The 23180-nt window shown below is 35.8% G+C and overlaps 2 protein-coding genes across 3 annotated transcripts in view; one reads left to right on the forward strand and one right to left on the reverse strand.

Moving 5' to 3' along the window:
- deptor (DEP domain containing MTOR-interacting protein) overlaps positions 1 to 15518 on the reverse strand; it is a gene marked incomplete at its 5' end in the record, with an annotated part of 29752 nt that extends 14234 nt beyond the window's left edge. The window contains 5 exons of one of the 2 annotated variants that reach the window (XM_079625947.1): positions 3122 to 3300; positions 8063 to 8186; positions 9873 to 10051; positions 14744 to 14843; positions 15164 to 15518. In XM_079625947.1, the coding sequence (XP_079482073.1) occupies positions 3122 to 3300; positions 8063 to 8186; positions 9873 to 10051; positions 14744 to 14829 (568 nt within the window). Of the gene's footprint in view, positions 1 to 3121; positions 3301 to 8062; positions 8187 to 9872; positions 10052 to 14743; positions 14860 to 15163 lie in introns of those variants that run through there. The other variant, XM_079625946.1, reaches the window with a different exon arrangement.
- Positions 15519 to 16412: 894 nt separating this feature from the next.
- Positions 16413 to 22456, forward strand: dscc1 (DNA replication and sister chromatid cohesion 1). Its single transcript, XM_079626063.1, has 9 exons — positions 16413 to 16709; positions 17446 to 17611; positions 17725 to 17859; positions 20050 to 20140; positions 20504 to 20642; positions 20744 to 20796; positions 20870 to 21027; positions 21146 to 21294; positions 22101 to 22456. The coding sequence occupies exons 1-9, from the start codon at positions 16540 to 16542 to the stop codon at positions 22210 to 22212; spliced, it is 1173 nt and encodes a 390-aa protein (XP_079482189.1). The 5' UTR covers positions 16413 to 16539; the 3' UTR covers positions 22213 to 22456.
- The last annotated feature ends 724 nt before the right edge of the window (positions 22457 to 23180 follow it).

Raw genomic sequence — 23180 nt, forward strand, 5'->3', positions numbered from 1 at the left:
TCCATTTTGCTGCTTATTCTGGCCAAGAAATACCCAATTAGACAAGAGGGGACCACGTGACAGAGGTATAAAGTGGCCTTTATTATTTTATTCATTATTTGTTTTGAATTTTGTGAGCAAGGTCAGCATTTACTATAGCAGTTGCATTGCACTTTTAGAAACCCTCCACCTTCCCCAGCTCCACCTGTATAGATCTGCTACGAGTAATTAGAGTACGTTATATTGTACAGCTGCAGCATGTCTTACTTGCTCACAGCAGTGTATGTATTGGCAATAGCAATTCCCGTACTTGCTCTGCAGCAGCAGCAATAACCAACACCAGCAGCAGCGTAGCATATCTATTCCGCAAAGGCCAAACATATCAACATTGCCATATCCATTACCATGCCAAACACTCTGAGAGTTGTCATGACAGAAATATATGTACGTGGTCAGAGTGGCATCCAGTCTATGGGCAAAGAGAGATAAACTGTATTATTATATGAACATTCAAAGAGTATCTTTTAATCCATAGAGGGATCTCATATCTCAAAGCATATCTCTTTTTTTATGTACGTTAAATGCTCCAAATGTAGTGTTTCATTTAATGAGATGGGAGATTTTTTTTTTTTTTTTTTTTTTTTTGCAGAATACACTTTTTTTATATTTAATTGTAGTCCCATCCTTTCAACCAAGATTAAATCTTAAATCTAATTTAAATATATGCCAAAGCGGTATCTTAAGCCATGTTCAGACTGTCAGTCCAAATCAGATTTTTTTTTTTTTTTTTGCATATCCGATTGGCTTCCAATCAAATTTAGCACGTGTGGAAAAAAATGACATTTCTAACTACATTTATGTGATTTAAAATCCTATTGAAATTTTACTTCAGTTTCAAACGCAGTTTCCACTTTGATCAGATTTTGTGTAGCTTTTCACTTTCTCACGCCACATCAACCAGTGCTGATGCAGTTTTATGCGGTATTGATCTTGAAATTAGCTGTTAAAACGCAGCTCAGATCTGTCGCTTTCGATGACGTGAACTCCATTGAATTTGCACATAGCATGGGAATTGAAGATTGGATTTATATCCGTTTTGCAGAGATACATTTGTGTGGCCAAGTGTAAATGGAATCGTTTTAACAAATCGGATAGATATCTGATCAGTAACAATGCATGAAGTAACCAGATGTAAATTAAGACACCACAATTATAGTGGCAAATATAGTGAACAAGAACTGCAACAACACTGATGAAATTTGTAAAAACATTGATCTTTTCAGTAGAAAAAGGATTGGATTTCTATCCAAAATAAATAAATAATGATAGTTTCATGGACATAACTCATAACTCAGCAATGGCGGGTGTGTTGTGACACTCAGCTCTCTGAAATAAAGCTCTCAGCTCACTGTGTCTTTTAGGCCTCCTGAACAAAAGTCCCACACACTGAGCCGACTGTCGTGCATATGCAGTCACATTCAACCTACAAGCAAAAGCAGAGAACGTCCTTTCTGGTTCTGGAGAACACTGCCGTCTCCACCCTGATGAGGGGAATGAGTTCATATGCTGGTGTGTGCAGCATGATCGTCCTTTTTCATGCGTATTTTTCATGCTTATTCATCGTACAACTGTGCAGTGCAACTTTGGCTGGCCGTGAAACAGTGACAACGGATTTACACACACTTCTCGACAAATTTCAGGCAGTTCTGCAATTTCAGGGGGCCTCGCTATTGACAGTTAAAGGCTGAAACCCTATCCTTTGCCCTACCGCCATGGGCAAAATGAGATGAATTCATCTTTAGTTTTTTTCCACTGATCTGTTGGTTTAAAACAGCAGATATCCTGAGATGCCCTGTTATGATTTGCTTATGCGTGTTGCTGTGTCGACTGTATCCAAATGTGTCAGCTAAATTCAAGTCAGGGCACAAACATTTGTTCAGCTACAGTATGATGTGGTTTTTGCTTTATGTAATATCTCTATGCATAAGAACATAATATAGACACACTGATTCATTTAAGTGCAAGATTAAAACATATCCCAAAAGGCTTAACTTAATTGTGTGGAAAAGTTCTCCGTAATTTAAGGTCATTCACATTTTTATTCAAAGTCAGCATCAGACAGGAAAGGTGCTGTCAAACTAAGACACAACCAGACTCAACAGGGCACTGGTTGTGCTGCCGTGCATGTGACTGTTGGTGTGTGTGACTGAACTGTAGGGTATAGCTCCATTCTATAGGAGTCACTATGTGTGTGTGTGTGTGTGTGTGTGTGTGTGTGTGTGTGTGTGTGTGTGTACAGCTGTGTATTATGCATGTGAATCCTTTTGTGTAGATGAGTTCTAGTGTGTCACAGTGTTTGCCTGTTGCCTGGACAAAGGTATCCCATCTGTTGCTGACCATCAGAGTCTTTCCTCCTGTCAGACTCAGTCATGACTCAACAAGCCCCCTTGTATTATTTAATACCTTGCATAACTTGAATGCATGAATATTTTAAAGCACGATGCATTGTATGATTAGCAAATTCCTGAAGCTCTAAGAGTTCCTTAGAGAGATATGTTCTAAAGTGAACCATGAAAATCCATTTCAACAAAACAATTGTCAGATTATTGTGTAGTATTAAGTTCATGCAGCAAACCATCAACCTAAATTTGGATTTATTCAATGTATTTTGTCTTGTCGTTCTCTATGTCAGAACAATGTCAATCTAGTAGGTCCATGACTAAATGAGAGTTTGAATAAGTGTATTTTAGTCCTTCAAACTTTTATACCATTACAAGAAAAGTTTACATTTAAATGTAACAAAAAAATGTAATGTAGCTTGTCCATAAAATAAAAAGTCATAACATATTTTCATTATACATTGAACACAAGTGAGTGTATCTTAATCATTATTTTCAAATAACTGAACATTATCATAAATAGGTCAAGTCTTATTGGCCTATTATTATTACATTGAGAGCGATATCTGTGAATGTCATTCACAAATGTTTCTAGACAACCAGAAGTGGGGGGACGCCCACTAGCAACCTCACCGCCAACCACTGGCGACATGCAGCGAGAAAGTCGCTGGTTGTGTGAACGCAGCTTTAAGGTGTATTCTTCAGGACTATATTTTACATATACATTTGATCCATGTGCTCACCATGCTGAATGATGCCATGCTCCAGCAGTCTGCGTCCCAACCGCTCGGCTTCCTCCCTGGTGGGCATTTCACCTTCCTGCAGGAGCCAGTCTATGAACTCCGAGGCCACCAGTGTCCGCTCATACGTCACACCCTCCTCTTCACGCATTTCCAGAAGGCTGTTTTCAGTGTTCATCAACCTGTGTAGCGAGACAGTATACTTATTAGCATGTCACAATATCGAACTCATTGCGTATATAATTATGAGATCATTCACCTCAGAAGCGAGATTTTCATCAAATCAAGGTCAAAAATCAGCAGTGCTGCTAAATATGTACGTCAACAAAAGAAGAGCAACAGAACTTTCAGGAAACACAACATTCTCTGCCATTAAAAGCAGGTCCTGACGGATCAAAATCAAACACTTTCATGTTTGCCACAAAGACTCAATGTTGTCAGCACACAACTAAAGATTGCCTTGAGAGATACAAGCCTTCAGAGAAAATGTGAGTTTCTAAGAAACTGAAGAAAAAGAAAAAAACTTTCGCTGACTATCACACCATGTCAGGACCATTTGAGAACTGATAGTTTATGATGGAAGCATATGCACAGAAGGTATTACAAATGCAGGCCATTCGGGTCAACATCGCCAAGAAAAAAAAAGAAAAAAAAAAGACTATGATGCAGCTGAAACAGCTTGAGCAAACATCCACACGTGTCAAACAAGGGCACAAATGACTCACTATCAGTCAACATGCAGTGCCAGCAATGTGAGCCTGCGTATTAGATGTTTGCCATGTACATACTGAGTCTTTTCTTGTGCCTTTCAAGGTAAACAGCGATTTCAAACTGCTTGCAGTTGAGCAACCATATATTAATGACTGACTTTATCAAGAAATTATATGGGACATTGACCTAGTTTTCAGCCCCTTACCGTTTTTTGATAATCAAGCTTTCATATCTAGCTATTCTGTTAGCAGGTCACACTTTTAACCATATCCTGAATGCTATTCTTACATTAATACCACAGATCTCGTTGCATGGTATGTTTGTGACAGAGATGTTATGTTTGTTTGTCTTAATATTGCTTAGTGTTGCAGTGCTCAAGTCATGAGAAACAATGTCAGAGCTCAACAATAAGGGTGGCCTGATGGTCCGGTCCCAGTGTGAGAGAGTTCTGGACCAGCTGATGGAACTGTCATTTGCCCCATTAGGCAAGACAATGTTTGAACTGTTGTTTTGCAAATTCTGTTTTACACTAATATATATATATATATATTTTTTTTTATTTTTTATTCAGCAGGAATGTGTTAAATTGATCGAAAGTGACAAAGAAATGTATATATGTTTAAAAATATTTATATTTAAAATAAATACCATTTCTTGAACTTTCTATTAAAGGGCTAATTTTGTCATAATTTACTCACCTTCATGCCAATTCAAATCCGTACGACATTTGTTCATCTTCGGAACACAAATGAAGATCTTTTTAATGAAATCTGAGAGCTTTCTGTCCCTCTATTGACAGCCTACGCAACTACTACTCAAAAAGCAATCCATGCGACTCCAGTGGTTTAACCTCAATTTTATAAAGCGACACGAGTGCTTTGTTTGTGCAAAAAAACATAATTTACCACTTTATTTACAAAATATTAATCTATGCTGCGCGTTCACGCAATGACGCCTGCTTTTTTTACTTTAACACAACATGCATGAGTCGTGGTTCCCTCTTGAACATGCGTTTGAGATTCATATTTTAATAATAATAATAAAATAAAGTGTTAAATTATGTTTTTTGCTCAAACAAAGCACTCGCGCCACTTTATAAAATTGAGGTTAAAACAATGGAGTCACTAGAATTATGTTTACTACCTTTCTGGGTCTTGAAATTGGTAGTTGCGTAGACTGTCAATGGAGGGACAGAAAGCTTTCAGATTTTATCAAAAAGATCTTCATTTGTATTCCGAAGATGAATGAAAGTCTTACGGTTTTGGAAAGTCATGAGGGTGAGTAATTAAAGGCATCATTTTGTGGGTGAAATATCCCTTTAATCAAAGACTCTAGAAATAATGTATTATGGTTTACACAAAAATATAAATCCAGGATCAGGATATTAGATATTAGAATAATATTAGAATAATTTCTGATGGATCATGTGACACTAATGTTAATGTATTACAATATTTATTTATTAAATATTATATTCAACTGAAAAAAAAAATTATATATATATAGGCAACACACACACACACACACATATATATATATATATATATTTATATATTTATATATATATGTGTGTGTGTGTGTGTGTGTGTAGCCTACATATATTTTTTCAGTTGAATATAATATTATATATATATATATATATTATTTTTTACTATTGTTATTTTTTTTTTATCAAAGTAAGTTTATAAACGATAACATGTACACATTTAAATTGTTACAAGGGGAAGTGAAAGTGGAAAAAATACTTGTATTTGTAAAAAATATTGTAACACTGGATGTGATTTTCAGTAGTTCCTTTGAGAATTATTAATCCTTCCAAAAAAAACTGTAAATTTACACATTATTCATTGTTTGTTTGCTTCTGCATGCATTTTCTACAATAGTTGAATTCTATGTGGATGTCTGTGAGTAAAGGGAACCAGATGCTAATAGATGTTTTCGACATCTCAAAGACCTCCATTAGGGAAAAGGGAACAATCGGAAAACAACACTGAAGCAGGAAGTTCTTCAAGCTATTTAAGGGGCCATACTCCTCTTTTTACATTTGGTTTTAGTAACCCAACCCCACAGTTTATACTGAGAACACTGACAAACAACCCTTTTTAAAATCTCAACAACCGGAAGGCATAACAAAATACCAAGGTCGTTGACAAAGGCTAATCACGGTTGCTTAGAGACAGATCACAAAACATTCCTGGCCATTTTCTTATGTAGTTCTTGAACCTAGTCAGAGAGAGTACCGTTTACTCTCAAAAACATTTAATTTTTATGCTCCATCAGCAGACTGAGCTCTTCGGCGATAATGGGAAGCAAACCAAACAAGCTTCCCTAAGAGCAAAGTCTGCAAATACTGACCACAAGCTCAAATGTGTCCATGGTGATTACATAAAAGCACACTGATGGTTTGTGTGACAGATGTCTCCCGCTGGACTTCATCTTCCTGTTATGCAAGAGCAGGGCGGCCCGCAGAGTAACGTCTCCGATGCAGCTCAGCACGCTGTAACATCAAACTCATCCAGGTCATGATCGCAGAGCAAACACAAGCTGCTATTGCAAGATGGGTTAACCCTTTTTGGGTCAGATTTACCTTGCTACGAACATTTCACTGAGAACATTGCACTAAAATTGAATGCTACCAAAAAGTTTTTCAAAGAGACCTTCAATAGAGCTTAAACAGAAGCTATTTTACAGGGCAAAGGTTAGGGTTAAATAAAAATATCAAAGTTATGACATTTGTGTCAATTAAAAAAATCTAGGTATTATTTCACAATCCAATCATAGCCAATTTATGGCTCGAATTGATACCATAAAATCGATGTCATTGTTACTGTTTGTATTACTGTGTATACAAGTGCTGAGGAAGATCCGGAGCTGAAATTCGGATAAGGTAACATGCGTTTCGTTTCCGACACGCGCTGTAAGCGGTAGACCAATTACAATAGACTGGGCCATCTGACCAATCAGAGCAGAGTAGGCTCTGGGAGTAGGAGGGGTTTTGAGAGACTGAATCCTTTATTGAACCATTTCAGACAATGTAAGAAAAGAGGTAAAGCTGCAACACTGCAAAAAAAAAAAAAGAAGAAGCTTTTCTTCTTACTCAGTATTTTTGTCTTGTTTCCAGCCCAAATATCTAAAAAAAATACCTAATTTAAGAAGTAAATTAGTTAACAAGTAAAATGGCATCAATTATTATGTCGTGTTTTCTGGAAAAAAAAGAGAAAAAAAACAAGCAGAAAAGATAAATAGAAAAAATCTTGTTTCAGGTTGAATTAAGATTATTTTTCTTACCCCATTGGCAGATAATTTAGCTTGTTTTAAGCATAAAAACACTTTTTTTTATAGAAAACACAACATCTTATGCCATTTTACTTATCTAGTAAAAACATCTTGATTTAAGAGTTTTTAGATATTTAGACTGGTAACAAGACAAAATACTAAAAAAAAAAATGTTTGCAGTAAATGTTAATTATGAGAAAATTAAAGTGTATTTTGACCTTCCATTTAAATGCATGTAAACCTATTGTAGTAGACCTCCAAAACAAAAATAGGAATAATAAAATAGCATAATAGAGACACTTTAAATATGTTACTAATTACTACATTGCTTATTAATTACAGAAATACTACACTACTTATTTATCCTACAGCATGTCATATGCTACTTTCTAAATTATTATAATTAAAAGATGGAACTGTTTAATTGTTGAGTCGTGCACAACAGTGTATAACATACACAACATGCCTAGAATTATTAAAATGTTTTTGTTTTTTTGAATATTGAAGACATGAACATTGAAGTTCGGGGGCAAGAATAAAACTAATAATTGAAATTATGATTTATAGATAGCGTGGTTTTGTTCTGAGCTACACTAACAAGCAACAACTTGCAGGTAGAGCAGCTACTTCTAAACGTATCCGGCTGGAACACAGCATGTTCGATCAGCTTGAAATCTGTGTTACTATGGACACTGTTGATTTACCGGACGGGCCCCATATGTTCAAAATCAATATGTACAGACTTGTGTCACACATGAAAAACAACACTTTCACATCCTGTTTTAGTGGTGCAACTCAATAGAGAGAAAACTACCTTGCTTGGACCTCAATAATGGATTAGAAGAAGATGAAAAACATGATAATGTCAAAATTTAACAAGTGGGTATCAAAACAAATAGTAAAATATGAATAATTCAATAACCTCTGAGAATTGAAATGGTGTATAAAAGCGCTTACTTCTCATATATCCGTTGACCTCTCATAAAAACTTTGGCTTGACTGTCCAGTGGAAAGGTTCCGTCATCCTTCCTGAAACGGTAGAACAGCTTCATATCTTTGAACTCCTTGTGTTCATCACAAACTGTGAGGACAAACAAATTCAAAACAGGTTTGTTGTCAGTTAAGTGCAGCTGAAAAAGTTAACAAATTAACAAAGACACTGCTACAAGCACAAGTCACGGTCTAAAGATCAGTTTGGTTTCCTTGACAGTGTAACAGTTGAGATCATGTTTTGTTGTACTTTTGCACATGAAATAATCAAGGGGTCAATTCTGTCATCATTTACTCGACCTCATGTTGTTCCAAACCTGCATGACTATTTTCTTCCATGAAAAAAGGTGAAGTTCTGAAGAGTATCTAGGCCGCTCTTTTCCATATAATGAAAGTGAATGGGGCCTGTCAAGCTCCGAAATTACAAAAACAATCACCCTAAAAGTATAACAAAATTGGTCCATTTGATTCGTGTCAAAATGACTGAAATTTAAGCTGTTATTCATTGACCTTCCAAAATGTACTGCACAAGTCAAAAGAATAAAAAAGGGTACATTGACAACATTTGATGTGAAGAAAATGGCTTCAGATCACTTATAGTTTAGCACACAATTCTTATGGACCACTTTTATGGAGCTTTTTTTTGATGGCCCCAGTCCCCAGTTACTTTCATTATAAAATTAACCAGGATAAATCTTCACACAGGTTTGGAACAACATGAGTAATTAATAGGGCTGGAGGGAAAAAAATCGATTCAACAAACTATTGCAATTTTTCTTTTCTTCCCAGAATCAAAATTAATTCATTTTAAATTGCTTTATTTTAGTCCTTGGTTATAGGCAGATGAAATGTACCTCTTTTATTTTAGCAGAGGGCATGGCTTGACAATATCCCGAAAATCCCGAAAGTTTATCACTTGCAAATGTTTTTAAGCCTTGCCAATTTAAATATTCAAGCGCAATAAGACGCGAAGGAAAACTCAATTCAATAGTGTGAGAAGTTTTGTGTGCGCACACATCCAAAACGCGTGCCCCCCAGACAGCGTACAAATGTTAAATTGAACGGTCTTTCACGTCTTCTTGCGCTTGAAAGGACATATTCACACATAATTACGGGGGTATCCTAGTAAACATATGTTATATCTTGTGAACGTAAACGGTACGTAACTTTAATAAGAATTAATCTTTATTTCATTTATAAAATGAAGACTACGCATTGCATTTTACATTTGATTATTCATTTTCTCTACTTGAAAATTACTGTTAGACTTCCCTGAAAACATGAAAATCTTTGGTTATTTTACGTATATGTTTGTTCTATTGAATTTGTGCTATTGCTCGCAATTAGATTATTTGTTCTTATTTTATTACTGACAGTTTACTTGTCTTTAACAATATTAAAGGTTAGGCTAGTCATTTTTGGTGTCACAACCATATTTAATAAGGTTATGGGTCAAAAACAACATAAGAATATAGAAAAAGACAATAACTAGGTCTGTTTTATTTTATTTTATTTATTTATTACTTTTTGTGGTGGGCCTAGAATTTTTTTTTGGCATGGCCTGGTCGAAAAAATCCTTAGTGTTGAGGCCAGAGAGGTCAATAGTATCGGTGAGTATTATGTGGCGTCATATCTCTTAATTAGTATCGAATCAGAAGATAGGTGTATCATCCCAGCCCTAGTAATTAATGACAGAATGTTACATTTTGGGTTAACGTTACCGTTAATATTGTAGAATATAAATATAGGAATTCAAGTCTGTGTTGGACAAACCCACCATGGTGAATGATGCTCTGGTCAAAAAGTTTCTGCATGATCGTGATGGCAGTATCTCTGTCAGAGGCTTCTTTGTGCTCAATTAGCCAATCAAGAATCTCCTTAGCTACAAAGCAGTTCGGATAGGTGCGGAGATGATGCCTTCTGTCCTTAATCACCTTACTCTCATGGAGTCGCAGCCTGGAAAACAAAGAATAAATCAGACCAAGAGTCATCTTTCCATCTGTTTCGGTGTGAATTCTCCATTCAGCAACCAGCATTAAATAACCTGCAACACAAAAACCTGTAACATCACGACACACTTTTTTACAAAATGACCTCCATACCTACATTTACACAGCTATATCTTTCCTGGGTCAATTCATGAAGATTCAGCCTAAAATAACTTCCTGATTTGTCTTTAAAAGTACAAAAGTTTTATAGAACAGATGGTTGACATAGAATAAAACAATTATAACATTGAGATTTATAATCCAGTTCACCTAAACTCAAATGTGTAATGTAATTAGACTAACCTATGAGAGTTTCATCGAAATTCAAGTGCCCACATGTGGCTTTTGGTGTCTTTAACAGTTATTATCATGACTAAATTGTAATCATTATTATGTCATTATTATTATGCAATTTGATCTTATGCAATAGCTTTATTGCACCTTTCACTTAATCCTCTGTGTTAGATTACAGAATTTATGACATCTGAGCATACAAAAGAGGATATTCTGCTAATGACAATGAACAATGAAAGTCAATGGGGTCCATGTTGTTGACTTTCATTGCATGGACAAAAACAGTTGTAACATTCAAAATATATATTTTTTTGAGTTTTGCAAAAGACCTACAGGTTTGAAACAACATGAAGGTCTGTAAATAACAAGGGAATTTTAATTTGTGGGTGAACTATCTTTTTAAGAGGTGCTGGAACACACATTTTAGCTTGTTTACAACCAAAAGAAAAAACTACAGTAAAGTTACAGTAGGTTATGAACTCCATAAGTGCCAATAGAAGTTTCCATCATATCTTGTTCTAACACTGATAGCTACATATTCTGAATTATATTATCAGCAACAAGCAGTCATACAGCAGTTGACACAACGGCATGGGGTTGACAAGTAACTGAACACCCTTTAACAAAGACTCACATGACCACAGCAGTGTGCAGCCAGTAGGTCATACTATTAAAGTGCACTTTGGCACTTTCTGACACGAACAACAGAGCAATTTGAGACACGTGATAGAACATTACCATAATAGCCTGAGTGAAATGTCAGCTACGATTAGTGTTTTCCAATGGCAAGTGGTTGGCGTCTAAAATTAGGCAAATTAATGTTTATATGGTTTGCAGTCATATAGAACTAATGAACTAATAGTCCGAATTAATGATCAGTTATAGATCATTTCATGTTACGCATCTAGTTCTTATTTTTGGATGCAGTGCTACTGCTATCATTAATGAAAATACAAATACAAATAAAAATAAAACTGAACTAGCATGACTTGGGATCATGGAATCTAAACAAAAATCATTTATGACTCCAATGCTAACTAAAATAAAATAAAAGTGCTCACAAATTATTTTTAGTTTTTGACACGTGATGTAATATAAAACTTGAAATTCTTACACCCAATCTGCAATAAATATGAAAATACCACTAGATAGTAGTAACAGTAGATTATGCTGAGAAATGTAAAGCTGTTAAGCATCTTTAAATGATACAATTAAATATATTTTAAATTAAATTAGATTATTATTTGGTAGCCCTAAAATAAAATAAAAGACATCGACAGGAACTTGAAGACTCCACTAAACTAAAGCAAAAGATGACAGTGAAAACGAATGAAAATTAAATTGAAAAGACTGTAATAATAATCCTGTATTGATGTGTGAGAGTGAGAAACTTTATCCACTGTTGGACAATGTTACTATACAAGAATTGGCTTTAGCCCATTTAATTAAATATTTAAATATTTAAAAAAAATAAAACAAAAAATATAATATTTATTTTATTTATTTTAATAATAATAAACAGCAACCCCTTGCTGTTTATTTAAAACCTGTCCGTTACCTGGACTAAACCAAAGACTTTAGGTATGCAAAGACGGTGTGTCCTTATGTAGCCCCGCCTCTTTTCAGCGCTGCGCTCATTGTGTTCGGTATTCCGGTTTGTAAATCCACAGCATGAAGGTAAGATCTTACGGGTTTATCAATGCACCACTCGTTTTAAAATCTATGCTTAAAATATTACAATGCTCATGATAACTTTCGTTAACTCTACAATAAGAAAATCCACTTCACCAGCGAATAACTTAGCGATTACAGCGATACCATAGAAATATACAGAGCTACTGCAAACCGTAAGTTCAAAATTCTGAAGATGGCTGCGTGCTTGTTTCTCTAGCACATAAAGTCTATTACTATTAATGAGAGAAAGTGCAACTAAGGCGGAATAACTCCCGCCATCTAAATACAAGTCATTGCATCACTGCAGTTAGTGAATGAGAACAGTCACTGTTCTGAGATGCGCGCTTATGACTGAACATGCGCATTGGCAAGTACAGCCTGGAAAAAAAAATTTTTTTCATGATTTGAGCATTTAATAACAAAATTTAAGAAAGTGATTTCAATTTGTTTTGCCCATTCGAAGAGATAGGAGCTGTACTTGCATACTGCCTGATGGGCGCTTTAAACTTTGTGACTAAACTCTGTTCTGGCTACCAAAAGCAAACCTAGAGTTAACCCGATGTCCCGATACCTGATATCAGGTCCACCTGAGCTGGGACAGGGTAAAATGTGGGTTTGCTGTCACTGCCTGATTACTGATTATACAAACCTGAGTCAGCTGTACATAGCAAAATGGAAGTGATACCAGCAATCGGCAGATAAAACTGGTTCACTGTGACCTACAATAACATGACCATTCCCTTGGTACTGATATTCCCACACAACTGGGAAATAAAATATTTCTCTAGCCCACCAAATGATGTTGTTACCTCCAGGGAGTCTGTTAGAGATCCAATAACATTATTATTATATGCACCTGAAACCACATTCAGCACGTTGCATATGAGATCCTGTTCACTAGAACCCAATAAAACAGCTGAGCTTGTAAATAATACGTTTTAAGGTTGCTAGATAGTGTACCACTGAAAAAAACTATGGTGTCCTGTACTATGATTCAGCAATCATGAATCAGATGTATTGACTAAACACCGTTCACTATCACTGTCACAGTACACTGTGAACAGAGCAGGTGTCTGGGAAAGGACAGAGACTCAAACATAGCTGTGTTCTCAAATCAGTCACATTACAAAAAATTACAAAAACTAACTCCAGCAGATAGATCAGGGGCCAGTTGCATGAACATATCTCTTATGTTATGACTGTGTCTTAAGTATTGGTATGACCAACTAAAGCGTTGATTCAAGGGGCAGTCAGTCTTACTTTCTAGTAACAAATCAGACCAATCTACGTTTACGTTTTTATACAACTGAGTCTGACTTGGAACAGTTGTGAACAGTCTTAATGAAAAAAAAAAATGTGATGACTAAGTTGTAGGGTTAGACTTAGCCGTGCAACCGGCCCCAGGTTTTCCCCTATGGACAAACCCAAACAAATTATAAGATACAGTAATAAAAGGGTGGACACCAACTTCTCCTTGAAAACTCCACACTCTGAATGGTTTTTGAATTAAAAGATTGGAGTCCGATATATAAAAGTCTGACATACATCAGGCAAATTTAGTTTGTTTCACTGGAAGATCAAATTAGTAGAGATAATGTGGTCAAAAAAAAAGAAAAGTAAAATGAAAAACAAAAAAGATCCATAACATGCATTTACAAAATAGATAAGGTGAATTTAATTCCAACTTTAAAGATCACCTTTTTAAAATGGAAAATTGTGTAATGACAAATGGGTGTACCAAATGCAGGTCTTAATGTATAAACCAACCAAATTTGCATCCAAAATGTGTAATAAAAGATCCAAGTGTGCACATGTATGGTGTGTACACACTAATCTGAATTCATTGTTTAAAGTTGGCATAAAGTCGAATTTGCGAGTCTTTTCTTCCCTATTGTGTGACGTACTGTATAACTGAGGGGCCGTTTACACTACACCATTTTCGACATTAAAAAAAATGAAATTTTGTATGCATTTTGGTCATTCATTTACACAACAACTGTGTTTTTGGGCCCTGAAACACAAACTTTTGAAAACGATACCATTATCGTCTCTGTGTAAACTACAAAAATGTGAATTTGTGCAAATGGTGTTTGCAAAAGTGTTTCTTTACAAAGTGACATCGCCAACTACTGCCCTGGCATGATTAATACAGAGTTTTAATTAGTTTTCAGGGATCCGTGTGAACGGGGTCGTTTTGACGATAGTGTCATCTGTAAGTGAAAAATGAAAAGGAAGAATACCTTGTCGTGTAAACGTAGCTACCATGAGTAAAACTACTTCTAAAAACAAGAGAGAAAAAATGTGAGGCGGGACTTGATTTTGTCCATCGATTTTTGTTTTCTATTGCTGTGATCTCATGAGAGTGACAGATTGTCCCGCCCTCGCGCCACTAAACACGTCATCAGAGAAGAGATGTTGCTGCAAGTGGGAGGGGAAAGGGGAGTAAATTTAAAATAATAAAATAATGATGTAACGGATAAATCATTTATAATAAATAATCCTGCAATATTCCATAAAAAAAAAATTTGTTCATTTTTATTTCATGGTGACTTCAAATAGCCACAGTGGCAAATTAGAAGAGATAGCGACGCGACACACTAACGACGTCGCTCGCTTGCCGTTTTATTGATCGGGATCGTTCTAGTTTTTGATGCGTAGCGTCGGTGTAATTGGGGTGTCAAGCCACACCTACCGTAACTGTTCTCCTGTAACGAGGACTTCGGCCATGCGCTCCAGCTCAGCAGCCCTCTTCTGTGTGCTGTTCCCAATGCCGTCCATCTCTGACACCCGCGCTGAATATGAAATCATACTCGTGAATGTGACAAATCAACGTTTAGAGGAGAAATACGCTTCTCGTGAAACGAATTGACATGCACATCGTGTTTAAATTTGTATTGGGTATACTGACACGCCTCTCATATAGCAGATTAATTGGGAGAGGCTTGATGATTATGACAGCTTTAATATTTGAGGTAGACGAACTGTCCAGAATGAAATGAGCGAAAACAACACAGTTAATGTTTATGTAACACGCCATACGAAAGATTTCAATCAGACTCCATAATGTGAGAACGTCAAAACAAACACGCGATATGGAGAAAAGATTGTTTACCTTATTAATACCGATGCAGAGACTTCAAACAGATCCGATATTATGTTTGCAGAGGAATACCAGCGATGTCACTGAAAGAGCATCACTGTTCAGTTGATAACAGCTGAAACCTAGTCGAAATAACTTGTGTCTTTTGTGTGCCATCAAGTGCCCTCAGCCATCACATGCGTTTACATGCATGAACCGCAAAGCTTTGCAATAAATCCCACCGAAGCATCAAACAGCAGATTATTTGTGAAGACAGACTCCGGCCGATTAATTTTCTTCATTCCATTGTGGATTGTTTACTATTCTGCAGTGAAAGCACGTTACTGCCCATGTTGCAGGGCGAGTCTCAGTCAACTTGACCGTCCTCATAGGGGGAGTAACCATGAGGGGCGGAGCCTGGGGCCCATCACTTAAAAAAAAAAAATAATACTCACCAGTATAAGACTCCCCAAAAAATCAAGACCTGTTTTAATCGAAGATTACAAAGCACAATCGATGTGAATGTAACTTTTTTAACATATGAGCTTGAACTTCTTATATATATATTTTTTTAAATTAAACTACATTTTAAATATTCGATTTTTTTGCCATATGCCTTCATTGATTTTTGCTGTTTTTCAAACGTCTTTTTATTCTATACACAATGGTAATTTAGAGTAATTTGCATAAAAAAATATTTGAAATAGTCATATAACAATCATATCAGATAACAATAAAAAGTCAAATAAACTATTTAAAAATGTAAAACAAATAAAAATATTTTTATTATGCATTATTAGTCTATATATATATTATTGTTTTATTAATCCCAGACCTAGACTTTCAATGCTAAAATCTAAAAATCTATAATTATTTATATTTAAAAAAAATATATATATATATATATATATATATATTATTACGTTTAAAAAATATGAAAACAGTAAGTTTAACATAAATCTATCTATCTCTCTATCTATCTATCTATCTATCTAAAACTACAAATCAGTCCACAGATGTTGTTTCATGTCCACCACAACAAAGTGTCAATGAAGAGCAATGAAATATGGTACATGATGTGTGAAGTAAACAGAAAATATATATTGGGGACTGAACACTAATAATCCATAGTGTTCAATTGCAGTGCACATGGTTTTTCTTTTGAGCATCACAACTGAAACAAAATGAAAGAACACATTTAAATAAAATCGTGTTATTTAGCGCCATCTAATGGACAAGTGACGTTTACACACTATTACGCGCCCGCCCGAAAACGCTCATTGGCTCGTGATATTGTCAATCAACCGGAACCTTCTCTTCCGGTTAAAATATTGCGGGAAAGTTGAGCTGCGTGCAGCACAAGTGTTTATGTTGTGTTCAGTCGGCCTGGAAAAAACAATTCTGACAACATGAGGACATTAGAAGAGGTTAAAGCCACATTACAAATAGCTAAAGTAAAAGAAGAAGACCTGCAGCCCATCACTTACTGTCTCTCTTTTGGAGATAATGTGTCGTCGGGCGATTACTGTCTCCTGGAGCTGGATGATACACTTTGCAAACACATCGAAGGTGGCAAAAGGTGAATAGTGCTTCGTTTTAATATCAACTTACCATCTCAGTATTATTTTAATCAAACGATGACGTTTTTAACATAAATTAGTATTGCATGTCTGCAATCCCTTCTGGAAAAGGAGTAACTTCAGCATACTTAGTAACTTAACTATTACGGAATTTAAAAGTATGTGCCAATTAATTAGCATGTTATTTAAATATATATATATACTTGAGATGCAAAAGCCTCTAAGTGCCATCTGAATTTTTCTTCTTTCTATTTAAGTTCAGTAATTTCACTTAAATGACAATTGATAGGTAATTTTCATTGCCATTAAAGTGAAATAACTGAACATAAACACACAAGCTTGATAAAAAATTATCATTCTAGAATATAATTTCAGATGGCACTTAGAGGCTTTTGCATCTGAAGTCTTCATATATACGTTTATATATAAACAAACACACACACACACACACACACACACAAGTAAGTGTACTAATGTGTGTTAAAATAAATAGTCATAAGTCATGAAAATGTAGGCAACTCTCTTTACAGTAAGTACAATTAAATTACCTTTTATTTCATTCATATTTATATTATCTGCAAATATTTATTTTATTTTATTTTTTACAAATATACATTTAAGATTTGTAGTACACTACAAATGCACATTTAATTCAATTAAGTGCACTTCTTTTCACAAGGGTTGTTAATGTTTATCTGTCCTGAATGATGTATGTCTGTTTATGTTTCTCATTAGTCTTATAATCAGAGGTGACAAAGACGAGCATGCTGTTCTGTGCACTGAAGAAAAGACATACGACTTGAAAATTGCGGACACGTCAAATCTGCTCCTATTTGTCCCAGGATGTAAAACGCCAGATCAGCTTCCAGACAGCTCAACATCTCAACTCGTGCATGCACAGGTGACTGACTGGAAAAGGTGTTTGTGCAGATGTGATTTTATTCTTTATAGTAGGTGATTATGGAAAGTGTAGTGCTGATTGTGTGCATTGACAGATATGTTGTTATTTTTCAGATTTGGGGTCTTACAAATAGTTATTGGGAGCTGAGAAAGCAGAGACCAAGGTTGAAGAAACTGAAGAAACTTCTCATGGAGAATCCATATGATGGTCCAGCGGTGGGCATGCAGGAGGAGGCGCCAGGAGAGAAGGTACACCAGGAGTCAGAGTTAGCAGCCCGTACTCACAATATATATAAATATATAAAGGATAAACCATGGCTAGCTGTGCATTATACAATTTTAATTAATGTACGACACGGGAGGCAAAGAATCACACCACGTCACGTGGAGTGCGTTCAAATCATTAAATGCACAGCTATTCGTGCATTATCCAGCCTATACCATGGTCATTTGCTAGCACTGAAAAGTTAAAGCTGTTGTTTTTTTAAGTCATTTTCATCAGTTACGATGCTCTAGCATTCTGCCTGCTTTGAATCAGACTCATAGATATGGTAGTGCGTAATATTACATTTATCTGGATGAATGAATTATAGCTTTTATGTGTGATGGGTGTGTGAATTACCCAGAGGTGTCAAAAGTATTCACATTCATTACTCAAGTAGAAGTACAGATACTAGGGTTTAAAATGACTTTTGTAAAAGTTGAAGTATCAACTCAAGCTTTTTACTCAAGTAAAAGTGTAAAAGTACTGGATTTTAAAACTACTTAAAGTATAAAAGTAAAAGTAATGCAAGGCAAAAAATGCCATTAAGGACAAAAACTTAGACCGCGCCAAAGGGGCCTATAGTGCATCCCAAAAAAAAAATATTCTAAGGCCATAATGACTATAATGTTATATATATTAAAATGTAAATGTTGAAAAACTTGTGAGGCACTAGGCTACCTGTTTCAGCTGCATATAAGGATTTCGGATATTGCCATCTTTGTGGGGATATTTTGACACTATAATGGTTGCGCGCACACACACACACACACACACACACTCTCTCTCTCTCTCCTCTCTCTCTCTCTCTCACACACACACTCTCTCTCTCCTCTCTCTCTCTCTCACACACACACACACACACACACACACACACACGCGCACTCTCTCACTCTCTCCCACACACACACACCTTCTCTCTCTCCACACTTTCTCTCTTCTCTCTCTCACACACACACTCTCTCTCCTCTCTCTCTCTCTCACACACACACACACACTCTCTCTCTCTCTCTCTCTCTCTCTCTCTCTCTCTCTCTCTCTCTCACACACACTCTCTCTCCTCTTTCTCACACACACACGCGCGCACGCACACACACACTAACGATTATGTTTGCCACTTATCCCGCGATTGTCATACAGTAGGCAATATTGTAAAAACGGCTGTCCCCAAAGCAATATTTGACGCGATTTGCCCCGTATTCTTGAGCACAAAACTGTTGATTCATCATTTCTCCCTCGCTTACCGCATTTACAGTAGGTTTCCTTCGGAGGAGTTTTGCCGCTTTGCACAACCAAATGTAACTACAGCGCGCCGCACGGACAGCCTCTCACAAGTTAGAAAGAAAACACAAAGCCAATCAGTTTAGTGATGTGTGTTCAGGAGGCAGGGACTCAGATCTAAAACAAGCAGAAATGAAATAGGAGTAACGAGGCTATTTTTAAAATGTAAGGAGTAGAAAGTACAGATAATTGCGTGAAAATGTAAGGAGTAGAAGTAAAAAGTCGGCTGAAAAATAATTACTCAGTAAAGTATAGATACCCAAATTTTCTACTTAAGTAATGTAACGAAGTATTTGTACTTCGTTACTTGACACCTCTGGAATTACCTGTGTGTGTGCGTAGCATCTCTACTAACAATGAAGCTGTTTAAATAATCAGCGGTGTAACCCCTTTGTTGCTGTTAAATATTATGTATCGATTCAGTAGAGAAGCTAATTTAATAAAAGTCGCGGGGCAGCGTTGACAAGTGAAGTTTCTTTGCTTCTGAATAGTTCTGTGTGCTGCGGGGTCTCCAATATCTGTGCGTGTGTGTGTGTGCTTCAATGAAAACAGTGCATTAATCAGTGCAGTGTATGAATGGGTGAATGTGAGGCAACATGTAAAGCGCTTTGGTGGCCATTGGGTCTGTGAAAGCGCTATATAAATGCTGTCCATTTACCATTCATATAGAACAGTGATTCAAGTGACTTGAACTACCTGTGCAATAAGCGGTTTTAATGCACACCTTCCAGCCAATCAGAATCGAGTATTCAGACCGACCATGGTATAAGCTAAATTTAGGTGTGTTAAGATGAGTTACTAATCCATTTACACTGTGTGTACTTTTAAAAACTTTGTAGAATTAAGATAATCTATTGTGCCCAAAATAAAAATGTTGTATTTATTTAATCTGTCAGTATACTATAGATGACCTTCTTGAGAGAATCCAAGCAAGTAGAGAAGAAATTGAGACACATCTTCAAAATGTTCACGCTTGTGAAATTGACGGTGAGCTGAAACAGTTTTTGGTCAGATTAAAAGTTGTCTTTCTCTCTTAAAAATGGATCAGAATTAAGTTAATTGTATTTTACATTATAACACTTTAAACACTATTAAGTGAAATGATTAGAAATGTTTTGAGATGTACTTAAAAGTTGTATAGCTTCTGGCAACTTCTTGCCCTAAGTAGGGGGTCATCTTATCCCAATTTGTTCATTTTCAATTTTTTATTTTAAAAACTAAATTGGCAAATGTTTCAATTTATTTCTTAATAATATATTGGATGCTTTATCATTGTGTAAATGTTAAAGTGATCTCTATATTAATTCATAAGCCCATAGGTGAAGTGAACTGATAGACCTGTGTTTGTAGGATTTTGGAGGATCCTGGATTTTGATTATGAGATTAAGCTCCTGGGTCATGTGACCCAGCTGGTGGACTCAGAGTCTTGGTCTTTCAACAAAGTTCCTCTCACTGTTTGTCTGGAAGAGCTGGGATCCCTTGAGCCAAAGTGAGTAAATAGGAAAGATTAGAAAAGTGTGACTAGAGAAAAGCAGATCAGATTCTTCCTTTGAATCTGAAAAAACTTTAATGTTTTTTATTTGTGAACAGAGCCATGATAGAACACTGTCTCAACTGTTATGGAAGATGCTACACAAGTGAAGGTCAGTATATTTTAATTTGATTAACAATTAATGAATGGAAGGACCCCTTATTTTTTTATTTTGTTTCCATTAGATGGTCAGGTGATGTTTGCACTGGATGAGGACAAAGTATGTAGGGCCACAGCTCAGCTGCTCCTGCAAAATGCTGTGAAGTTCAACCTGTCAGAGTTCCAGGAGGTTTGGCAGCAGAGCGTTCCTGAAGGAATGAGCACTAGACTGGATCAGCTCCGGGTGAGGACTTTAGTCAACTCAACAACACCTAACACAAACATTGACTAACATCAGTGACATGCTCCACTGAGAACTTAAGTATTTCTCAAGAAGTATGTTCATGTTTTTTGTCATTCAGGGTTTAGCTCTATTAGATCGAAGCTCTAAACCAGAGACCATCTCGCTGCTGCGGGTCGAAGATTTGCCTGAGGACACACTGGAGCGATTCAACAGACTCTTCTGCCTGAGAGAAAAATGGACACAAGACGACATTGAACCCTACATACAGTGTGTATTTTGACAGTTAAATTGGTTTAAAGAGGACCTATTATGCTGCTGCTTCTTTTTTTTTTTTCTTTTTTTTAGTATGTAAAGTTGCTGTTTGAGCATGAAAAATGTCTGCAAAGTTACAAAGCACTGAGCCACACTAAATGGAGTTATTCTCTATATCAGTGAAGCACTGATTTTGAACTTCCTGAAATGCCAAGATTTTAGTCATTAGTTTTCTTTTGGGAACAGTCATGTCACGATATCCCTCATTTAAAAAAAATTCCTGCCTGTGGCATATGCAAAATAAAAGAGCGAGGCCTGGTTGAGTTCCATTAGTTGTGTGTTAAAACTCGCGATTATGGTCAGATTAAGGTGCGTCATATTTCCGAAAAGCACTCGAAGGTGTCGACCAGTCAACGCAATGGTCCAATCAGAGCACCTTGCTGTTTTTGGACAGAGGGGCTTTATGGAAACACAAACTAAACAGTGTTACTGACAGACTTGGAAGAGAGGTGCTGCAACATAGTAAAATATGTAAAAAAAAAAAAAAAATTATGTATCAATATTTTTTTTAAATGTATGTTTTTTTTATTTATATTTATACATGAAAGGGCATAATAATTTGTAGAAGGGCATAATACGGCCTCTTTTTTTATTTTTATAACATCTATACAATGCAATATCAATCAAAATAATTACTGTGTATGTTGGCAAATTTCTTAAAAATTGCAACTGCTGAACTGCCCTATGGCAACTGCAGCAGTTTTCAAAACATTTGAATATTTACAGATATAACGCCCAACTGATTGTTGTGTCTTTAACAGAGATCTCTGTGGAGAGAAGCAGACCACTGGAGCCCTGCTGACCAAACATGCCCGTTCATCTGTGCAAAATGGTATTAAGGTCTACAATTCAAGAAGACCTGTAGCAATTTAACAACAAAACAAATCATTTTAAAGCCATTTATTGTTGCCTTTTGTGTTGAGTCAAAAATAATAAACACATTAAATATTGTTATACTGTGTATCTTAAAGTGGATTGTTATTTGTACACTACTGACACAATAAACCTTAATATTACTGCGTATGTTTACAGTTTGTTTAATGTTTTTTAATATTATTATTTCTGATGTTGAATTTGTAATGCTTTGATAATTAAATAAAGCATATAAGCTCTTTCATCTGTGAATTCTCCCTAAATGATCTATTGAACAGAATTTGCAGAACTGTCTTGTCATCTGGTCAGAAAATGATCTTCCGTTAGTTTGCAGATCAACACAGAGGAAGAAGAAATGATGAATATGTCATCTTCGTATTAAAAGACAATAGAACACAAACATCCAAAGAGCCCATTTTAAATAAAAAATTCATACTGATAAAAAAATCTTAATGCCTCATGAGACATACTTTTTTTTTCTCTCTCTCTTTGAAAATATACAAATTTCCATTTATTATGTCATGCATATTGTTGTATTTCAATACCACTGTAACCTCTAAATCATTCTAAAACATTCCCATAATCTGCTGCAATCAAATATTGCCCTTATCTGTAGATTAAAGATGCTATGTTGATTCAGGGTGGTGTCCTTTAACCAGCTCATTCCTGGATTCGGATGCACTGGGCGTTTAAGTCTTCACCCCAATTGCGGCCTTGAGAAACAACCCACAAAGCTTTTTATACTGTTCTCGTTATAGTGCAGCCATTCCCTTATAAGGTAAAAATGTTGGACTCCTACTGGTCCTAACATAAGCTTGCAAAAAGCACATATTCAAATATATTTTTTTCTTCTTCAAACCTATTTTATGCAGCACACACATAAAATCTTATTTGGTAAGTCATTCCATTAAAAGTTGTTGAGACTCCATATGTGCCTTTCACGTTTTTCTCTGTCAGAAGCAAAAGAT

The sequence above is a fragment of the Phoxinus phoxinus genome (assembly GCF_949152265.1).
Source record: "Phoxinus phoxinus genome assembly, chromosome: 10".
In the NCBI taxonomy this organism is placed as follows: Eukaryota; Metazoa; Chordata; class Actinopteri; order Cypriniformes; family Leuciscidae; genus Phoxinus; species Phoxinus phoxinus.

What these genes read in the sequence shown, in the direction of transcription:
- dscc1 (XM_079626063.1), top strand. Translation starts at nt 16,540, where the DNA reads ATGAGGACATTAGAAGAGGTTAAAGCCACATTACAAATAGCTAAAGTA. An exon ending in AGGAGGCGCCAGGAGAGAAG is followed by an intron (nt 17,860 to 20,049) that starts GTACACCAGGAG and finishes TTAATCTGTCAG; the next exon opens with TATACTATAGATGACCTTCT. An exon ending in CTGGGATCCCTTGAGCCAAA is followed by an intron (nt 20,643 to 20,743) that starts GTGAGTAAATAG and finishes ATTTGTGAACAG; the next exon opens with AGCCATGATAGAACACTGTC.